This window comes from Scardinius erythrophthalmus, assembly GCF_964197995.2.
Source record: "Scardinius erythrophthalmus genome assembly, chromosome: 20".
NCBI classification, from domain to species: Eukaryota; Metazoa; Chordata; class Actinopteri; order Cypriniformes; family Leuciscidae; genus Scardinius; species Scardinius erythrophthalmus.
In genome coordinates, this window is record NC_138240.1 from 3,233,219 (window position 1) to 3,253,039 (window position 19,821).

General features: G+C 37.5%; 1 protein-coding gene across 1 annotated transcript in view; it reads right to left on the reverse strand.

Moving 5' to 3' along the window:
- Window positions 1–19,821, reverse strand: part of cux2b (cut-like homeobox 2b) — a gene marked incomplete at its 5' end in the record, with an annotated part of 152,519 nt that overhangs the window by 73,505 nt on the left and 59,193 nt on the right. Inside the window, 2 exons of the mRNA XM_081348362.1 lie at window positions 10,837–10,884; window positions 15,014–15,124. Coding sequence (XP_081204488.1) covers window positions 10,837–10,884; window positions 15,014–15,124 — 159 coding nt within the window. The remainder of the gene's footprint in view (window positions 1–10,836; window positions 10,885–15,013; window positions 15,125–19,821) is intronic.

The window sequence follows — 19,821 nt, forward strand, 5'->3', positions numbered from 1 at the left end:
CATGGTGCTGCCATAGTATTCATCAGCCAAAATAAACCAATTAGAAACTGAGGAACAAATTATATGACGCATATGGTAATGCATAGAATATTGTTTGTAAAGGTTAACAAGTTGGAAAATGAGTACAAGTCAGTTCACACATGAAGTTAAAGGTCCCATATTGTTCACCTTTCTGAAGTTTTATTTTAGGTTTTGATGTCCTTAAGAATATATATTTGCGGTATAAGTACCAAAAACCATCTCAATATATTTTTACAGCTCCTTTCTCAGGAGCTCTGACAAGAACAGGTCGATTTGTCTACTTAATATTCATGAGCCTCTCTTCTGATTGGCCTGTTGTTTTCTGAGTGACCCACCATTGGTGAAGGCGGTGACTGAGTAGTTCTGACGTCACATTCATACGGAAGTCACAACGGCTCGTGAAAAGGCACAGCTACTTAATGCAGGCTGTGTGCATTTGTCTGTGGATCGACTGTTTTGAAACTTATATGGTAGTTTCATCGCCCCTAGACCTCTGCTGTCATGAAAAAAGTCAGTTTTGACAATATGGGACCTTTAAGCTTTCCATACAGTATATCTACACATAGTAACTCGATCACGCTAAGAGACCTGGTGACAAAAACACATGAATTTTCAAACTTGATGGAACTATCCCTTTAAAGTAATGCAATAAATGCAGAAGATTATGCAGGGCTAAAGCTCACACTTCTATGAACCACATGTGTGAACTCTCTCTCACACAGGCACGAGAGAGTGTGAGAGAAGAGCAAGACAAAGAGAAAAGAAGCAGAGATCACACCCTGCTAACACGTGCCGGACACGGGTGATAAAGTCGGAGAGTCCCGGTTTCAGGCCTGCTGAAACCTATTTATCCCAGCTCTGTGTGCCGTGTGCTGCGGACACCGGCGTGACAGGAATACCTAATGACCTGATCCTGAACCTGCTAGTGTGCTTCAGTCTGTGACAGAGACACTCATTAACACTTTACAATGTGTTCTAGCTCTAAATAGGGACATTGGGCTAGGATGAAAGCTGTAGAATACAGAACTAATTTTCACATTTTCTGAAGAAAGCATGAGAGGTGTTTGCCCGTGTTCTGGAAGGTTTTAATTGCATTGTTAAGGTGTTTTCTAGTCGGCGGACCGACATCAAAAGAGTCCGTCCTGAAATCTCAGTGATATTATAGTCTCTACAGCCTAAACGTAATAAAAACTGCACAACATGACACATAATTTGAGGTAACATTGATATATCTAGTACTAATGGGGATTTATTATCTAAACTATTTAAAATTGCTGTCATTTTTAAAATAAACTGAAATAAAAAAAATATTAAGATTTTTTTTTTTTGCCTTGCAACTTACTGAGATCAAAAGTTTAGTAAAAGTACTAAAATTATAAAAATAAAAACAAAAAAGCTAAATAGAAATATATACAACAATTAAAAGCACATACAATTATGAAACACTGAACTAAAATGAAAAAATAAACAAATTAATTAATAAAACAAATAAATAATAAGAATAAATAATATATAAATAAGGAATTAACATAATGCTATTTTAGTATTATTTATACAATTATTTTAATTAATGTATACTACTATTATTAAAATAAAAACAAAAAAGCTATATAGAAATATATACAACAATTAAAAGCACATCAAATTATGAAACACTGAACTAAAAATGAAAATATAAAAATAAAACGTATTAATTAATTAATTAATTAATAAAACAAATAAATAATAAGAATAAATAATATATAAATAATAAATTAACATAAATGTTATTTTAGTATTATTTATACAATTATTTTAATTAATGTTTACAATTATATATTAATAATACCAAAATAACATTTGTTCAAATCACTATCCAGAAATAAAAGTGATACTTGTTTTAGCAAAATGGGCAGGAATATTCAAGGTTACACTAGTTGAAAAGTAATTGACCATCTCTAACATTAGCATGAATAATAATGAACTTTCTAAATGTTAGTATGCATCGTTTAAAGTGCTTGAGACCGTCTGAATGAGTTTGGGAACTGAATTACAGTTTACAGTCTAACATAGCGAGCTTTTAAAGAGATTCCCTCGTTAATATTTGAAATATGCATATTATATATTTGCAATTAAACCTTGAAAGGCTTTCGCTAATGTTTCGATGAGACGCGTACGTGTGAGCTCACCTGAACGACTCAATAAAACGAACAAGACAATGTCTGAAGAAACACACAAGTTTCATAAAGTGACAACAGAGTACAAGTCAATACACAAAAAAGTCAAAACGGTAAAATACAGCAAATCGTCAGTGCTTAGGGTCAACATGAAACAGAAGTTTTTATAGTCTTTTCTTCCCTTTTGTGACGTATATTTGAGTGAAACGGCTTCTGGAACAAGAACAAGTGTAGGGCGGGTCTTGTGTTTGTTCGTGGGGAATTGATTGGATGGTTGTGGTTTGCTATTGGTGGAGTGACAGGTTGCCCCGCCCTCGTCATCAGAGAAGAGAAGAGATGTCACTGCAAGAGGGAGGGGAAGTTATTCTGATTCAAGATTATGAGCACACACGAATAAAATAAAAATGGTGTGCACAATAAATAATTTAGAATACATACTGAAATATTCCATAAAGAAATAAGAATAAAAATTGACAATTTTGATTTCATAAAATGATCGTGATTTTAACGGTAAAAGATACAGTGAAAAACTGTTAAGTAACTGAGAGTTTCCTTACTATATACTGTAAATAACTGATCTAATGGTACATTTAATGTAATTTTACTGTAAAATACCGTTAAATTTACAGTTTTTGGAAGTGAAAAACAAGTCATTGTATAATTTACAGTGAAAAAAACCTAAATTGACATTCCCACAATTCCCTGCGTGACACTTCACATTTGATGTATTTTTGTTGAACTAACTATGTTTCTTCATCGTTTTCTTAGTTTTTTTCTAATCAGTTATGTACATTAGGGTTTTATGTTACATTTAATGTTGTTAAATTAATGTTTATTGCATTTTTAAAATGTCATGTGTGTTACCATGATGGTGTTTAATGTTTGTGTGAATGACATTGCGCAGTATTATAATATATATTATATTAGTATTAACTTTCTTGTGGAAGAACTGTTTGTGATGAGCTTTAATTGATCATGTGACTGTCATTATTGTTGTGATTGTTGGTTGTTAGTGTATTACAATGGTACAAAACAGATATTAATACTTCAATAGGTTGGTAAATTAACATATCAGATATAGAAATACGGTTTATAACTGTAAATTTTAAGTTAAGTCTGTAAAACCTAAAATGTTGCTATTGTATTTTTTACGGTAAATTTCTGGCAACCACAGATGCCAGTTTTTTTACCGTACATTTAACAGAATAGTTTTTACAGTGTATAAACCTCTTCAAAGTAAGTCAGCTACACACACACACAGAGAGAGAGAATTCGACTTATTTTGATTTATATAAAAGAGCTTTAAGCACTGAAGATAGATATTTCATTTCTCGAAGGACTTTTATAAAACTCAGTGACAGAGAGAATCAAGCTAAAACTGTAAGTGCAGATAAAAGAAAGGAAGGACGGATCATATCGGGTTATTTCGGGAACTTCTTTTCCTACGCACACAACAAGTCATTTAGACATTTGCAACAGTTTGTTTTTCACACATATACATTGATTCTACGCACTCAATCCGTTGCAGTTGTTTTTGCTTGCAAATCACTGTTCACTGCAATGCTTATTGGCCGTACATTAAAAAACGTGCCAAAAGTGTGAGCATTAGCATGCGTTAGCATGAAGCTGCAGTTTCACAATACATGAATTACTCTTACGAATAACAGTAAAACGCTGCAAATCATGAAACGCGATTTACACCTTTACAAAGCTGCTCTTGTGCATGAACTGACTTTACACTCACAATCTTATGTATACTTTCACAAATCTCACCCTACGCATTTGATTCTTTATGGCATCATATTACCTTCATAACTCTGTTTGTATTTTTTGCCAGAAGAAACACACACACACACACACACACACACACACACACACACACACACACACACACACACACACACACACACACACACAGATATCTAAATGGGGATATTCCACAGGCGTAATGTTTTTATACTGTACAAACTGTATATTATCTCCCCTGACACTAACCCGACCCCTAAACCAGAAAACTTTCTGCATTTTTACATTTTTAAAAAACCTTTAATTTAATATATTTGTATAACAGATTTACAAATGAGGACGTCCCTGTTTTTGGAGACTTTGTCAGATTTTGGTCATTTCTGCGTACAAATTTGTCCCCAAAATATAGTTAAGTAGGTACACACACACACACACACACACACACACACACACACACACACACACACACACACACACACACACACACACACACTTACATACTTAGCTATCTAAATTATCTATATTATCTCCCCTTACACTAACCCTAGCCCTAAACCAGAAAACTTTCTGCATTTTTACATTTTTTTAAAAACTTTAATTTAATATTTTTAAATATTTTGTCAGGTTTTGGTCACTTCTGGGTACAACTTTGTCCCCAAAATATAGTTAAGTAGGTACACACACACACACACGCCACTCCAAAACCTAGTAAGCTGCCTACATAGACAGCTTTTTAAGGCATCATAGGAGCATTTTGGAACAAATCTTCCAGTTAGGTCGAGCTCTCTGTGAAAGCGCCCCATCCGCGCGCTCTCATTCGCAATGGCAGTGCATTAGGCCCTCATGACAATTAGCCTGGGAAAAGGTTTACGACCGGCAGGCCCAGAGGAGCGTACAAATCGGCACAGCCGGAGGCAGCCTCTCGAACAGGAAGGTAATTACAGCTCTTCTCATCATAACGCTGAGAGGAAGCAAGCGACATAACACACTCTCTTCTCTTAGATACTGCTATAATTAATTATCGTGCCTTTACTCTTTGATTTATTCCACGATTCATAACATATTTATACATTCAAGATGAATTATCATTTCCTTCAGGAATTAATCAAAAAGCAGAGGAAGGACCGGCCCTACGTGTTGTCGCTGGATCAAAGAGCGAGCGACTTACCTTGCGGCAGATATTCAGGCCACACCACAAGGTCAGTCGAGCTCACAGGCCCGAATCAAGCGATGAACAAACAGCACACCAACTGCTATGATTTATGATGTTGTATAAATTACGGTTCCTGAGATCGGTCCTCCTTAACAACAAGCAAACACCTTCCAAAATATACTGAGATTCAGCATAAAAGTTTCAAGCCAACACAAAAATGACATTAACAATCCATACATTTTTTAATGAAGCAGAACATATATTTAAAATAAAAATAAAAAAATAGGGCGGGACTTTTATTGTGTTTTTATTTCATTTATTGTGATTTGATTGGGTCACAAAACATGCACTATGATATTATTTATTAATATTTTTTTCTAAGTGAAGAGGCAGAAGCAAGATACTATATTATTTTGAATAAAAGACTATAAAGACATTTCTTTTTTTTTAATAACATGCACTGTTCACATTAAGACATACATTGAGGTTCAGCAGTTTGGGGTCGGTAAGATTTTTGAATGTTTTTGAAAAAAAAAAAAGTCATTTATTTGATAAAAAAATACAGTAAATTCAGTAATATTGTAAAATATTTTTTCAATTTAAAATAACAGTATCCTATGTGAATACATTTTAAAATGTAATTTATTCCAGTGATCAAAGCTGAATTTTCATCATCATTACTCCAGTCTTCAGTGTCACATGATCCTTCAGAAATCATTCTACTATGATGATTTGATGCTCAAGAAACATTTCTGATTATTATCAGTGTTAAAATTGGTTCTGCTGCTTAATACGGTACTATTGTTTTTTTTTTTCAGGATTCTTTGACTAATAGAAAGAACAAATGCATTTTTTTTTTTTACATTATAGTTGTCTTTACAGTCCCACTTAATGCATCCTTCCTTAATAAAATAAATAATTTCTTAAAAAAAAAAAAAAAAAAAATCTTACTAAGCCTAAACTTTTAAACAATAGCATTTATTAATCAATTTTTGTATTTTTTATTTCATGTTGACTTTAAAGCTAAATAGGTCCATTCAGAGCAAGTGCAAACGCTAAACATGCAACATATCTGGATCACGTTCATGTTTTCTCTGCCCAATAACTTATATGTGTCAAATAACGAGTGTCAAACGCCTAGAAATTCCATCAAGCACACTATTAGCTATAAACCCCTCAAACTCAGAGAGTGTCCTATCCTGTCCTTTTGCCTTTCTGCACATCACTGAAACAAGCACATCCAGAAGGAAATCCACTTGGAGCGCAGGAGCGGGATTTCACTAACGTGTGCACGTGTGCAGAAAACCCATCCACTCCACTCCACAGATTAATAATTTAGTGCTGAGTGTCTTAAATGCAGTTCTGAAGCAGCCGAGACCCTCCTGCCCCAGAAAACAGGTGTCCGACTGCGAATCCCCACGAGCTGAGCCGGATGATTTGTGTGTCTCGCTCGGGATGTGCAGTCAGCTGGATTGCGTTTTACCTCTTCGTCTGATAATGGCGGGTGAGGCTTTCTGGGCCGCAGGGGTTAATGGCACGAAACAGAACCGAGTTGCTAATTACATGTTCCGAACTATTTATCAGATTCTCCATCTGCACAGCGCCACGACTCTCATTGTGCACGCTAAATTACTCCTCGGATTATCTTTGTAAAGCAAGTTTTCATAATTAGGGCCCTGCGTGGATGTTTTCTCTCTGTGAGCGCCAACAGACACTGAGAGGGAGGGAAAATTAGCTGACTGCTTCATTCGGGCTTGACGTCTTAAACCAGCGACACGAAAGCATCAAAACATCCTAAAAGAAAGTTTCTGGATATAATAATTATCAGAATATCCCGATCCGATCCCAATAATAAACCTCAAAGAATCAAATACGATCCTGTAGGAACATGATCAAAACTTTGCTGTAAAACCTGTTGGACACAATCTAGTACATGCCGTCTGTCATCTGATTGATCGTTTTACTTTTTTAGCAAGTAAAGACGTTTTAGTGTAACTGTAAAAACTTCCGCCTCAGTCTTTCTGATGTGAAATCTGCACTGATGTTTATCAAGTAAACGTAAGAATAACTTTAATATTGTTAGTAATATTTCAAGATAAACACTTACTGGACTGCAACAGCTCATGTTTACTTCATTTTTCAGAAAAATCATGCTAATATGCCAGAATCAAGGCTTTTGAGGAAGGTTTATTAGTTCATCTCTCAATCATTATATTGCATTGCATTATATGTTTTAAAACTACAGAGCTTTGATCGTAAAACTAAGCATTTAATTATCATCTTACTAAGACTTAATATTGACAGATTTAGAGTGATGACTGGTATTTAGAGTATGCATTTTATGTAAGTATCTGCTGTGCTGTTATAAATATCTCATTGATTTACATTACAAGCATCAGAATTTCATCATACGTTGTGCCGTATAAATATCAGCATCTGCTCCAAATTGCATATTTTTCTCAGTCTGAATAAACCTGAGGCGCTCTCACTGAATCATATGAGCCTGATGTATCAAATATGATACTTAACAAAAACAGATTTTACAGATTTTGTGTAAAAATGTTCAATTTAGAAGAAAAAAAGAGGATTTTTCAGACTATTATTTCAAAAGTCATGATTAATTTCCATATGGCGCCCTACAGACGCATTTTAGTCCAATTGGAAGTGATTTTCACTAAAAGCATGTCGTTTTTGTATTGCGTTGGAATCGTAATCTTAATTCCCATTTGGATTTGTTCTAAATTATGTCAAATTCCAAGTGTTTTGCTTGGCTAGGGTCTCCTTTTCTACATGCTAGAAAAAAGTTTGAACTGTTTTCCCATCATAAGGTGCGTAACACTTCTCAAAGGGAGTAACTCTGCATGCGAGGGATCTCTGACACCTCTCGACATCAGACCCAGCGGTGCGGCCGACTCTATTAAGACGCGCGCCGTCCGACGCCAGCCTCCTCGCAGTAAATTTTATTAAAATTACCTTCATTATAAGACACTCTTCATTATAAAACCAAAAAGTGCTGCTGGTCTCCCAGGGCCTTTGGATTAATAAGGACAGCGATGTATTTTAAGCCGTAAACTCGACTTCTTACTGTCCTTAATCTCCTTTCTACTTCACAGGCCAAATTAACACCTCTCCCCGGCTCTGACGGGACCTCATTAGCTCTCTTCCACTGCGAAAGAGAAAAGAACAGGAAAGATGACGAGGAGGAAGAAGAAGGAGGATGGAGACGACCAATGACAGCCACCAGCTCGGGGATTAACCCTTTCACGCGACCGAACGCTTCGGGAATCTAGGTCGACGCGTGTTTCTAATCAGCCGCCTGGTTAACGATAATTAGCAGGCGAGGCAGGAGGGGAGGAGAGGGAGGGACACGCACAAATGAAACAGAGAAAGAAAAGAGAAACCTGTCATGTCGCAAACACTTCAAAGCCGACGACTTCTCTTTTAAAAGCGGCACGATAAGGGTCCAAGAACCACCAGGGACCTCGAGAAAGCGCAGCGCTGGAGAAGGGAGGAGAACGAGGGCCGAAGAGACCTAAAACACACTCGCTTCAGAGGGACGCAAAACACACAAACACACACTCCACCTACATAACGCTGCCAGCTCTCAGAGTTTACTCTCACTGTTAAACTTTTCCAGCGCAGTAAGTGGTCCCTGTGAAGTTTACCCATCATGCACCTCTCTGCTTTCAGTCTTGGAAACTGCATGTTATAAAATGTACAGACCGTTTCATTCGTGCTAATACCAGGCATGAGAGGCGATCTGTCGAGGTTGACCTCTTGTTATCAGGCCTAAAACACTTCTCTGTTGTGATCAGGCCTTTATAACCCTGTGGATATTCTACAAAAATGCCTTCACATCCCTGCATGCCAGAGCTGTGTCCAGCTGGACTCCGTGACGGCAGCGAATCACTCCTGATCAGACGGGAAACCTGCGCTATCATTTCAGTATGCCTGAGCATTCTGGACCACAGACGAGGAGCGCAAATATGATTTATGATGTGCTGTTTAATGGCTGGAGCAGCGGCTCTGACTCTGAGAGGAGATCAGATGACTTTCTCGACAGGAGCATGTCAGGGAAGGAACGGGGAGTGCACCATTACACCAGGATGACAGAGAGAGTGAGAGAGGCCTCCAGTACTGCGTCTTAATGGAGGAGAGATGCTACTTAAGTCTGACGGGAAAATGATACCAGTCAATACAGCGAAAGGAGGGGGGTGGAGAACAGATATGGATGACGTGATGCTGAGAGATTTTTGATGCCAGTGTGCCTGGGAAAGTGGCTTATTGTGTTTACATAAGACATCCAGAAATAATGACAGAGCCCTAAATGCAATCAATTGATTCGGACGTTATTTAAAGTGCCCCTTTTATGTGTGTTCTGGCATTACCTGCGTAATATAGCAGTTTGTGAATGTAAAAGGTCTGCAAAGATTCAAAGATCAAAGTGCTTAATAAAGTTATTGTCTTCCAAAAGAAAAAACCGTCGTCAGTAACTCCAGTCTTACTCCCTGCTTGAACCTACGTGGGTTTGTAACACATTTGCATAATGCCAGCCTATGGTCTTCATTGGAAGCCCGCGAACAACGTCTGCTTTGCCCCGCCCTCAAACACTGTAGTCGTAGCTGAGACAGGAAGAGTTTGGTCCGTGTTGTTCACGTCAAGACGCTGGTTTCTGTTTATTTACGACATGTTTTGTAAGCTGTAGACCAATCACAACAGACTGGGCCATCTGACCAATCAGAGCAGAGTAAACCAATCCCATTCACAACAGACTGGGCCATCTGACCAATCAGAGCAGAGTAAACCAATCACATTCACAACAGACTGGGCCATCTGACCAATCAGAGCAGAGTAGACCAATCACAACAGACTGGGCCATCTGACCAATCAGAGTAGAGTAAACCAATCACAACAGACTGGGCCATGTGACCAATCAGAGCAGAGTAAACCAATCACAACAGACTGGATCATCTGACCAATCAGAGTACAGTAAACCAATCACAACAGACTGGATCATCTGACCAATCAGAGCAGAGTAGACCAATCACAACAGACTGGATCATCTGACTAATCAGAGCAGAGTAGACCAATCAAAACAGACTGGGCCATCTGACCAATCAGAGGAGAGTAGACCAATCACAACAGACTGGATCATCTGACCAATCAGAGGAGAGTAGACCAATCACAACAGGCTGTGTCATCTGACCAATCAGAGCAGAGTAGACCATTCGCAACAGACTGGATCATCTGACCAATCAGAGGAGAGTAGACCAATCACAACAGACTGTGTCATCTGACCAATCAGAGGAGAGTAGACCAATCACAACAGACTGGATCATCTGACCAATCAGAGGAGAGTAGACCAATCACAACAGACTGTGTCATCTGACCAATCAGAGGAGAGTAGACCAATCACAACAGACTGGATCATCTGACCAATCAGAGCAGAGTAGACCAATCACAACAGACTGGATCATCTGATCAATCAAAGCAGAGTAGACCAAATCCTTCATCGAGTTTCAGACACTGTGAGAAAAGAGCTGAAGCTGCAATGTATATTATGAGAGAAATAAAGTGGTTTTTGACCTTGGATGCAGATAAATCTATTGTAGGAGACCTTCAAAATAAAATTAGGAACATTTAAAATAGCATAATAGGGGCACATTAATGTATTAATTCTCCAAATTTCTCCAGCACGAACAGTATCATTTTCGAGGTGGATTTGATGTTATCTGAATTAAACAGCGAGTGTTGACTGACCTCAGCTTGGAAACTCTTGAGGACGGGCGAAACCATCTCCAACACCTCCTAAAAACAGAAAAACAGACAAAACTGATGAATCTCACAAAACCTGGTCAAGAACAGGCCATATTGCGGCAAAAAAATATTTTGTAATTAAAATCTTTATATTTTGCCTGATGATTATAAAGCCTATTTTTGGGGTCATTACAGTTTTTCTCGATTGCTTAAACACTATAACCAGGCTTTTGAACTACAATTTCAAAACCATAACGCTATTTATCAAAAAGCACACCCATTTCACTAAACTATAAACACTATTCCCTGTTTTGACACATGAGTCAGATTTGTTGAACTGTCACTGCAAAACTCTACACACAAATCCCTTCATTTCTCATTGCTCTTAGACCATGTTGTCATTTAGAAAGCACTAGCATTCAAAATTGTTCACTCAAGTCAGCACAGCTTCAGCTCAGTTAGCACACAATTACCCAAGTGGAAACACTAAGAGTCAAAATTTAACACACATCAATCAGAACCTTCAATAAATATAAAAGGGCCCAAATCAGTTTATTGAGTTTTGGAACAATGGATCCAGAAAGACATGAAGGAAGAGGGATAAGAATGAGGAGGAGGAAGGGCAAGGACAAGAAGACAAGCAGTCTTAGATGAAATTCAAGCCACTCTAGTTGCCCATGTCTTTATCAATGGTATGACTATGAGGGAGGCTGGGCTACGATGGCCAAAAAAGGCCAAATTTGAGTCGCTTTACCGTCCCTCGAGAACCTTCAGGGAGGTGTGGTGACAAACACAATTCTATCACTGAATAAGAGACAAACATTTCCAATAGTCTTTGATGAGGTTTATTTTCTTGCAAGAAAAGGCCAGCAGTCGTACAGTCACACAGTGTGGTTGCAGAGTGTGACAGTGAAGGGAGGGCATCATTTCTCCTTTATAGTCTTGACTCCCAGAATGTTATCTTTCTAGGCAAATGATGGTATTTCAACCATATGTGGAACATTCTTCGTGTTCATCATATTGTATCCTTGAGTGGAGGCCCTCCTGTTATGTCCCAACACTCTTTACCATTCCAATACAATTCGAATTCCATATTAGAATATGGTTTGTGTGTGCTCTTTTACTGTCATATGTTGGTCACACACATCTTACTGTAAGTAAATATTTAAAAAAAATTAGAGGAGAGAGTAAAAAAAAAAAGAGTAAAACAGAAAAAAAAAATATTTGTGTGTGTGTGTTTTCTGTGTATGAATAAAAATGTGCCAATGTATCCATTGGTTGTGTCTTTTGTGTTCATCATGTGAAAAGGTTTGTGATGGGGGAACCACAAGCAACATAACTTACCAGTTTTGGAAATGTTGTTTTGAATTTATTGCACCAGTGTCTTAGACTATGTTGTAGTGTGTGTGATTTTGAGGGCTTGTGTGTCCTGTCTGAGGGCAAAGTTTGGTTTTTCAGCAAGAGTGAATGGTTTTGAGTGTAGAGCTTCATTTTGACCTGAAAAAAGGATGTTTGGAGAATTGGGTGAGACGTTATGGATTTGTGTTTATAGTTTTGAGAATATGAGGCATAGTTTCAAGAAATGTGTTTAAGCAATCGAGAAAAACTGTAAGATACTACAAATGACAGTTTTGGGGAGAGAATTGTCATGAAAATTGTGTCAATGCAAACAATCTTAATCATCCTAAAACAGGCTTTATTATATTTACACATATTTCCTAAAATATAAAACAAAATGTATCTCTTGAAGAATATCCTGAGCATGTTTTGATTCACCCCAAAAGTCACATAACATTTCACAGTTGAGAAAATCCCAAAATAAGTGCATCTAATGAAATGAGAGCGAAAACACATTTTGTGCTAAAAAGGTCAATGTAAAACATATACATTTCTCTTTTATTAATGAAAAATAATATTTCTGGGCAGCTGACCTTAAAATTTAGAATAGCAAAAAGATTAGAATAGCGATATTTTAATATTTTAGCAAAAAATAAAAGTATTTTGTACCAAGATATTCTTTGACATACACTGAAGTGCAATGTAAAGATTATTGTACTGTATATGTATATGAAAATAATTCAGTACCATGATAAATATCAAAGTCATTGTACCGCAGTATACAACTTTTTTGTCAAGTAAAAACTTTCAACATAATAAAATAAAGCAAATAAAAGCAAACATGTTTATCGCGTACAGTAGTACTGTAGCTCTGGAGAATGTTTGAGATGATTTAATTCACCAAGAATACGTCAGACATTACTGCAATGACCATTTTCCCGACCTTGAGAAAGATGCCACATTATATGATACAAGATGAACATATTGCATTACAGAAATGTTTCTGTTGATTACAATAGAAACTAAATCTCCAACCTTTGTTTATGCAAAATAAAATTAGCGAATAAAATGACACTTCAGCTCAAATAACATATTAAATAAGTGCTTTAACAAATGAACGAGTTCCACTTTTAAACCCAGCAAAAGGATTGTACGTGCATTATTGAATATTTCAAATCTGAAATAAATAAAAAAAAGATTAAAAAATTGTCTGTGGTAATCAACAGTACGCCACATATGTTGTTTATAGATGTTTCACTGAAGACACTAATAACTTCTCCATTAACACAAATAACTGTGTTCTGATTCTCCTGTCAATCCATTAATAAGGCTTTGTTTCTGTTCATTATACGCCACAGTCTGTGCTGATACGGCTAGCATGATCCCCCATCCGCTCCAGACGTTCGCTAATCTTGTAAATTCTGATTGTCACTGATGACATTTGTGTCAAGTGGAAAGCAAACGAGGAGTCGGGCTTCTGAGTCGAGAGGTCTGACGGTGGATCGTGTCGAAGCTTCAAACACAGCTCCCGAAAAAGGAAGGCCGCTAACGAGGAAAAATGTAAAATGTCATAGCGCGTATAATGAGAGATGCGTGACAAGCATTTCTCCCGACGTCACCTTTACCTGAAGAGGAATTGGAAGGCGCAGCTCCGGATTAGAGTGACGGGAATTTAAACGGAGAGGGACTTGAACTTAAAGACATTCAGTGGAGGATTTTTCTCCATGGGAACGGCCGGATCATTTTCTGGGGTGTTTTATTCAGGTTCTGGAAGCTTAAATGCTGATGTTAGACTGGCTGGATGTGGAAAGTAACGTCAACAACCAGTGTTACACTATTACTGCTGAAACTGGAGGGATGAACTGGTTTGTGTGCCTTCAGTGAAATAAACACACGGAGTGAGAGTCTGAGAGAGGTTCTGAAACTAGTTTAGTTTCTGAAACTAGAAACTACTGGGGAGAACACAAAAGAATAGGAAGGACAAGAGGGGAGGAACAGAAAGCGGAAAGGGGCGGAGCCAAACAAGAGGGGCGGAGCCAACAGCAGAGAAATGATGTAATGATTTTGAAAGAGTCTCTACTGCTCACCAAGGATGCATTTATTTGAAGAGTAATTTTGTGAAATATTATTGCAACTTAAAATAACTGTTGTGGATGTATTTTAAAATGTAATTTATTCCTGTAATCAAAGCTGAATTTTCAGCATCATTACTCCAGTCTTCAGTGTCACATGATCCTTCAGAAATCATTCTAATATGATGATTTGATGCTCAAGAAACATTTCTGATTATTATTAATGTTTTTTAATCAAAATTTTGAACAGTCACTAACATACATCAATAATATATATATATATATATATTACAGTAAATATATCTATTTCTATTACAGTAAATATAAAATTCCTATTTAATGGAATTTTCGATTAATTATGTTATATAATATAATTTATGTACATGTAAATAAATATATAAATCATTTTAATAACTATGAAGGTAAACTTATTTATGCAACATACATTAGTGCCAAATCCAGCCTGCTCCAGAATAATTGGTCACATGGCATTTATGGATCAGGTGATTGGCTCAAAAAGCTCTGATATATGAGAAGAGGGGGAGTTCAGACAAGAGAAGGAAGGCAGAAAATGAGAGGAGGAGCAGACAAACAGAGGCGGAAATAAGGGTCAAAAAGACAAAAATAAATAGCTGAAACATGAAGCAAAACTTGGTTGCTATCTCAGTTAAGGTCGAGAAACCTTGACCAACATGAAACTGACTAGATGAACGTCTCCCTTAAGATGTTTTGAACACACACACCGAACCGTTTCTCGCTCTCCCACTCACCTCTGGGACATTTTTCTTGAATTCACGGCTCAGTTCCACCAGGTGTTTGTGGGAGTCCTCGCTCTCCTCCTGTCGGCCTGCGAGTTGGGCCGCCACTGAGTTTAGCTCCCTCTACAGAGACAAAGAGAGAGATGCTTTAGAGAGGCCTGCCAACGCTCATATACACAGCTTAGTACATACATAAATAAATATACGCTGTTGAATATTAACCATGTAATCCGTCATGATCTTATAGAAGGCGACTGCTTACTGTAAGCTCAGCCCCATTAATAATTAAACCAAAATACATCCAATGCCTCCAGTAGCAGAAGGCCTTTTAGATAATCAGAATCCAAAATAATCAATACCTCTGCAACAGTCATGGGAGAGCAGAGAGAGAGAGAGAGAGAGAGAGAGAGAGAGAGAGAGAGAGAGAGAGAGAGAGAGAGAGAGAGAGAGAGAGAGAGAGAGAGAGAGAGAGAGAGAGCGATGGCACATGCACAGGAACGCTAAATATTCACCAATATCCATCTTATGCAGTTGATCTGGTGAGCAGAAAGACTGAAATATGGGCAAGAACGACTGTAGAGGAGTAGCACTAAAAAAATCGATATGAGAGAAAGAACTGCTGTTTTTTGTACAAGTACCATTATAATAACATTGTTTTACATGTATTACTGTTCTTCTTCCTTGCCAAACCATGTACATATTTTTTTTTCCGGAAAAAAATCAAATAAATTTGACAATACATACATATATAAACGTTCTTTGAAATTTGATATTGATCAATTTAATACTAAAATATGAAGCAGTGCAACTGTTTTCAAAATTGATAATCAAAAATATTTCTTGAGCATCATCTGCATATTAGAATGATTTCTGAAGGATCATGTGACACTGAAGACTGGAGTAATGATGCTGAAAATCACAAAAATAAATTAAATTTGACTATATATTCACATAGAAAGTGTCATAATATTTCACAATATTACTGTTTTAATCAAATAAATGCTAGATAAGCATAAGAAATGTAAATCTTCTCAACCTTTGAACTTATATTAAATATATAAATCTTACTACACGTCTCATTCTCTCACAGTCAAAGGTCTTTCTGTTCAAACTAAAACTAATAAAATGAGAAAGAGGGCTTTTCAATTACTGTACCAAATTTGTACATGACATAAAATTAAATTCTCTATGTTTTAATTAATCTCTACTCTTACTTTAAGGCAATTTAGAAAATTATCTAATGTGAGAGGAAGAATTCCTGAGGACAAAAGCGGTAACGCAGCCCTAGATTTACAGCACGGCTTTCTGCGCCACTGCTCGGATGCTTTTCAAACCCTTCATTTTCTTCGCTAGAGTCTGGAAGTGTGATGGGGAGGATCTGGACGGCCAGTTTGTGTTTCCGGGACACATAATAAAGTAGATTATTTGACCTCCAGAGGGACTTCAGACACCAGAACAGCACAAAAGAGTAGTATCTGAGCTTTAAAAACCTCATGACGGCATATATTCCCTGAAGTTCTGCACTTGACTGGCAAGACACTAAAATAGAAACACCAATGATCAACATGATCACCAATTATCTTTTTTATAGAATTCATTTACAGAGAGCAGTTAAGCCATAATTGTTCAGGGCCAGGAAGAGTTTCGTGGACTGTGATGGTTCATTTAACCTCTATTAGCTGAAAGCAGAGCTAATCTGACTGACGTATGGATGAACATCTGAGGGACAACAACAGATCTAGAAGAGCCATCAAACCCTGATGGGATCAAGCCAAAAACAAGTTTTGCGCTGTTTGATGATGACTTTGTAGAGCGTAAAGAATGGTCGTCTATCTACAACAGCAGGTGCGCAAAACGCATGACCCTAATTCTAAATAAATATGTAGGACTGTGTGTTTGGAATTAAATGTCAGCTCTTTTTTTTCCAGCTATTGTTCTTCTTTGTTCCATTTTTAACGATTTCTTGCTTTAGTTACTTGACTGTTGCAGTATGTTATGCAGAAGAGTCTATAGAGAGTCAAGATTTTTACATTCTCTGAGGCATATAAGAAAACAGCTCTTTACTGGAGCCTGGAAGTGTGAGGGTGAGGATCTGGACGGCCAGTTTGTGTTTCAGGGTCACTTGTTACATTATAAATAAAGGAATTCTTTAAAAGTTATTTCTTAGTGTAAAATCCTTTTTCACTTTAAAGAATCTGTTGTGGAATGGAAAGGTTCCATGAATGTTAAAGATTCTTCATGGAACCATTAATGCCAGTAAAGAACCTACTGTCTCTACGCTATTATGAGGGACTTTTTACTGTGTCCAAATTTAAGGGATGGTTTGGAGTAATTTCAACCTAGGGTCTTTGCACCATAACCTTGGGTCAAACACCCCCCCCCCCCCCAGAAGCCTTTTTCCCCTTGGTCGAACATTATTAAAGTTAGAGCTTATTTAGAGATATCAGCCGGATGGCTTAGTGCAGGCGCTAATGGATCCAAGGTTGTATCTCGTAAATTACCCCACTAATAATGCCTGGAATGGTACCAAACTTCCACAGTAGTACAAATAGGTTCTGTACTCATAAAACGAGGCATTGGAAAGTTTGTAAGTACATCAGGAGTTTATTTAAATAACACTTGCCTGATGGCTAATGCTACCGCTAACCCGGACGTCGAGGTCACTTCCGTGGCAGAAAGCGATGCATAAGCATGTAGTGTAACGACGCCCACTTCCAGGAATGCACTAATATTTTGTTGGTAGTACCAGTTTGCAACAATTATTAGTCAACACTAAGTTGTCAACACCTCGGAAAAAATAATAAAGAAAATGCATCACTTTCTGCCAGGACTTACGGGCTTTTCCCAAATCACCGAAGTGACCTCGACGTCCGGATCAGGCAAGTGTTATTTAAATAAACTCCTGATGTACTTACAAACTTTCCAATGCCTCGCCAGAACCTATCTGTACTACTGTAGAAGTTTATTAGTGGGGTAATTTACGAGATACATCCTTGGATCCATTAGCGCCTGCACTAAGCCATCCAGCTGATATCTCTAAATAAGCTCTAACTTTAATAATGTTCGACCAAGGGGAAAAAGGCTTCTGGGGGGGTGTTTGGCTCGAGGTCATGGTGCAAACGACCCTAGGTTGAAATTACTCCGAAGCATCCATTTAAGAGAGTCCACTTCCTCAGAAATCAGATCAATTACAAAATATACGCCCAAAAACTGCATGATTTGAGCAACATCTGTAGCACAAAAAGTGCAGTATGAGTTATACAATGAAGTTTAATACTTATGATTAAGGACTTGAACAAACTCTTAAATGTGAACAACAGCAACACTGAAACAAACACCGCTAATTGCCTGAGCACAAACTTCACCGCCAACAAGCATTTACAGAAACTTGTGCTTAAGTTTTAGCAACCATAACAGTAGGAGAACATAAAGGCAAAGCTTTTTTTATTAATAGTTTTGACATCTGACACATCACAAACAGCATCTTTGCTCCCTGCATCGTCTACAGAGACACGATATCAGCAGGAGCTGGAAATAAACCTGCTCACTCTCACCTTTCAAGAACAAACTGCAGCACGCTTCACTTCTGTTGTTTTTTTCAAATGTTTGTTCATTTGTGCTCAGACAGCCATCAGACCCACCTGATGCTACAGCGGCGTTTGCCAAAAGCCCTTTTTCTTCCTCGTTTCTCTGCTACCCATGATGCACTGAGGTCTGAGACGCCTGTTAATGCAAGCGTGCTCAGCAGGTGATGATCCATGTTAGTCAATGTCGTTCCAAGCAGGAAAACTACAGTACTCATAAGAAGCATTAACTGCGATCTGACACGAGCGATTCTAAACTAGCTTTGGGTTACGCTCGGAAAACTTCCATGATAAACAACTTTAGCATTAAAAATGCCTCCTTTTCCCCCTCGTTTTCTCTATTTTGAACCTTTTACTTGGTGACATCAAATCAATATTTGAGCCTTTTCTAATTTCTTTCTTCATTCTTTTATAGAATAAGATTTTTTGCATATTTTGAGAATATTAAAAAAAAAATACAGCAACAACAAAAATAATAATAAAATATTATCATCACCACGGCTTAAAGGTTTCAACACACAAAATATTGTTCAGAAAAACCCAATATTATTGAACGGAGATTAGGGCAAGTTCAAATCCGGCATCTCTTTCTTTGTTATCCCATTTTTTTAACCCAAAAATGATCATTATGTTATCATAGACCATTTACCATGCGGTAACCTGTATGACTTACTTTGTTCTGTGAAACACAAGAGTAACAGAATAAGTGGATGATTGTTAAAGCTAAAAAAAGCTAAAAAGCACCATCAAATATTATAAAGTACATACATTGTGTATGGTATATTACACATCGTCTCAAGAAAAACACCTTGCGTGTTCCGTAAAAGCAAACATCATACAGGTTTGGAACGACATGAGGATGAGTAAAAGATGAGAGAAAATTCATTTAAATCAGATCCTAGTTCCAGGAAACCACAAAGAAATGTCACTATTGAACAGTATTGGAAAAAAGCCACACTTGTGTGTAAAAAGAAGACATCTTCAGTCAAATGTTCGACGTTTTAAGGGTTTGGAAAAGGCAATCAGGCCTGTATTTTCAGGATGTGGTGGGTAGCTGGGTCAATATTGAGTACCTGTCATTACGCCTGTGCCAGTCAAACATCCATCTGTAATTGATGAGTTGGCTTTGACGATTTCAGGGGGGCGGGGCCTGCTGAGGCCAGCATCCACTGAGGAAAATTGATTGGCTGAGGTGCTAACGTTCACGTGCAGTGGACCAACTCCGTAGAGCCGCCC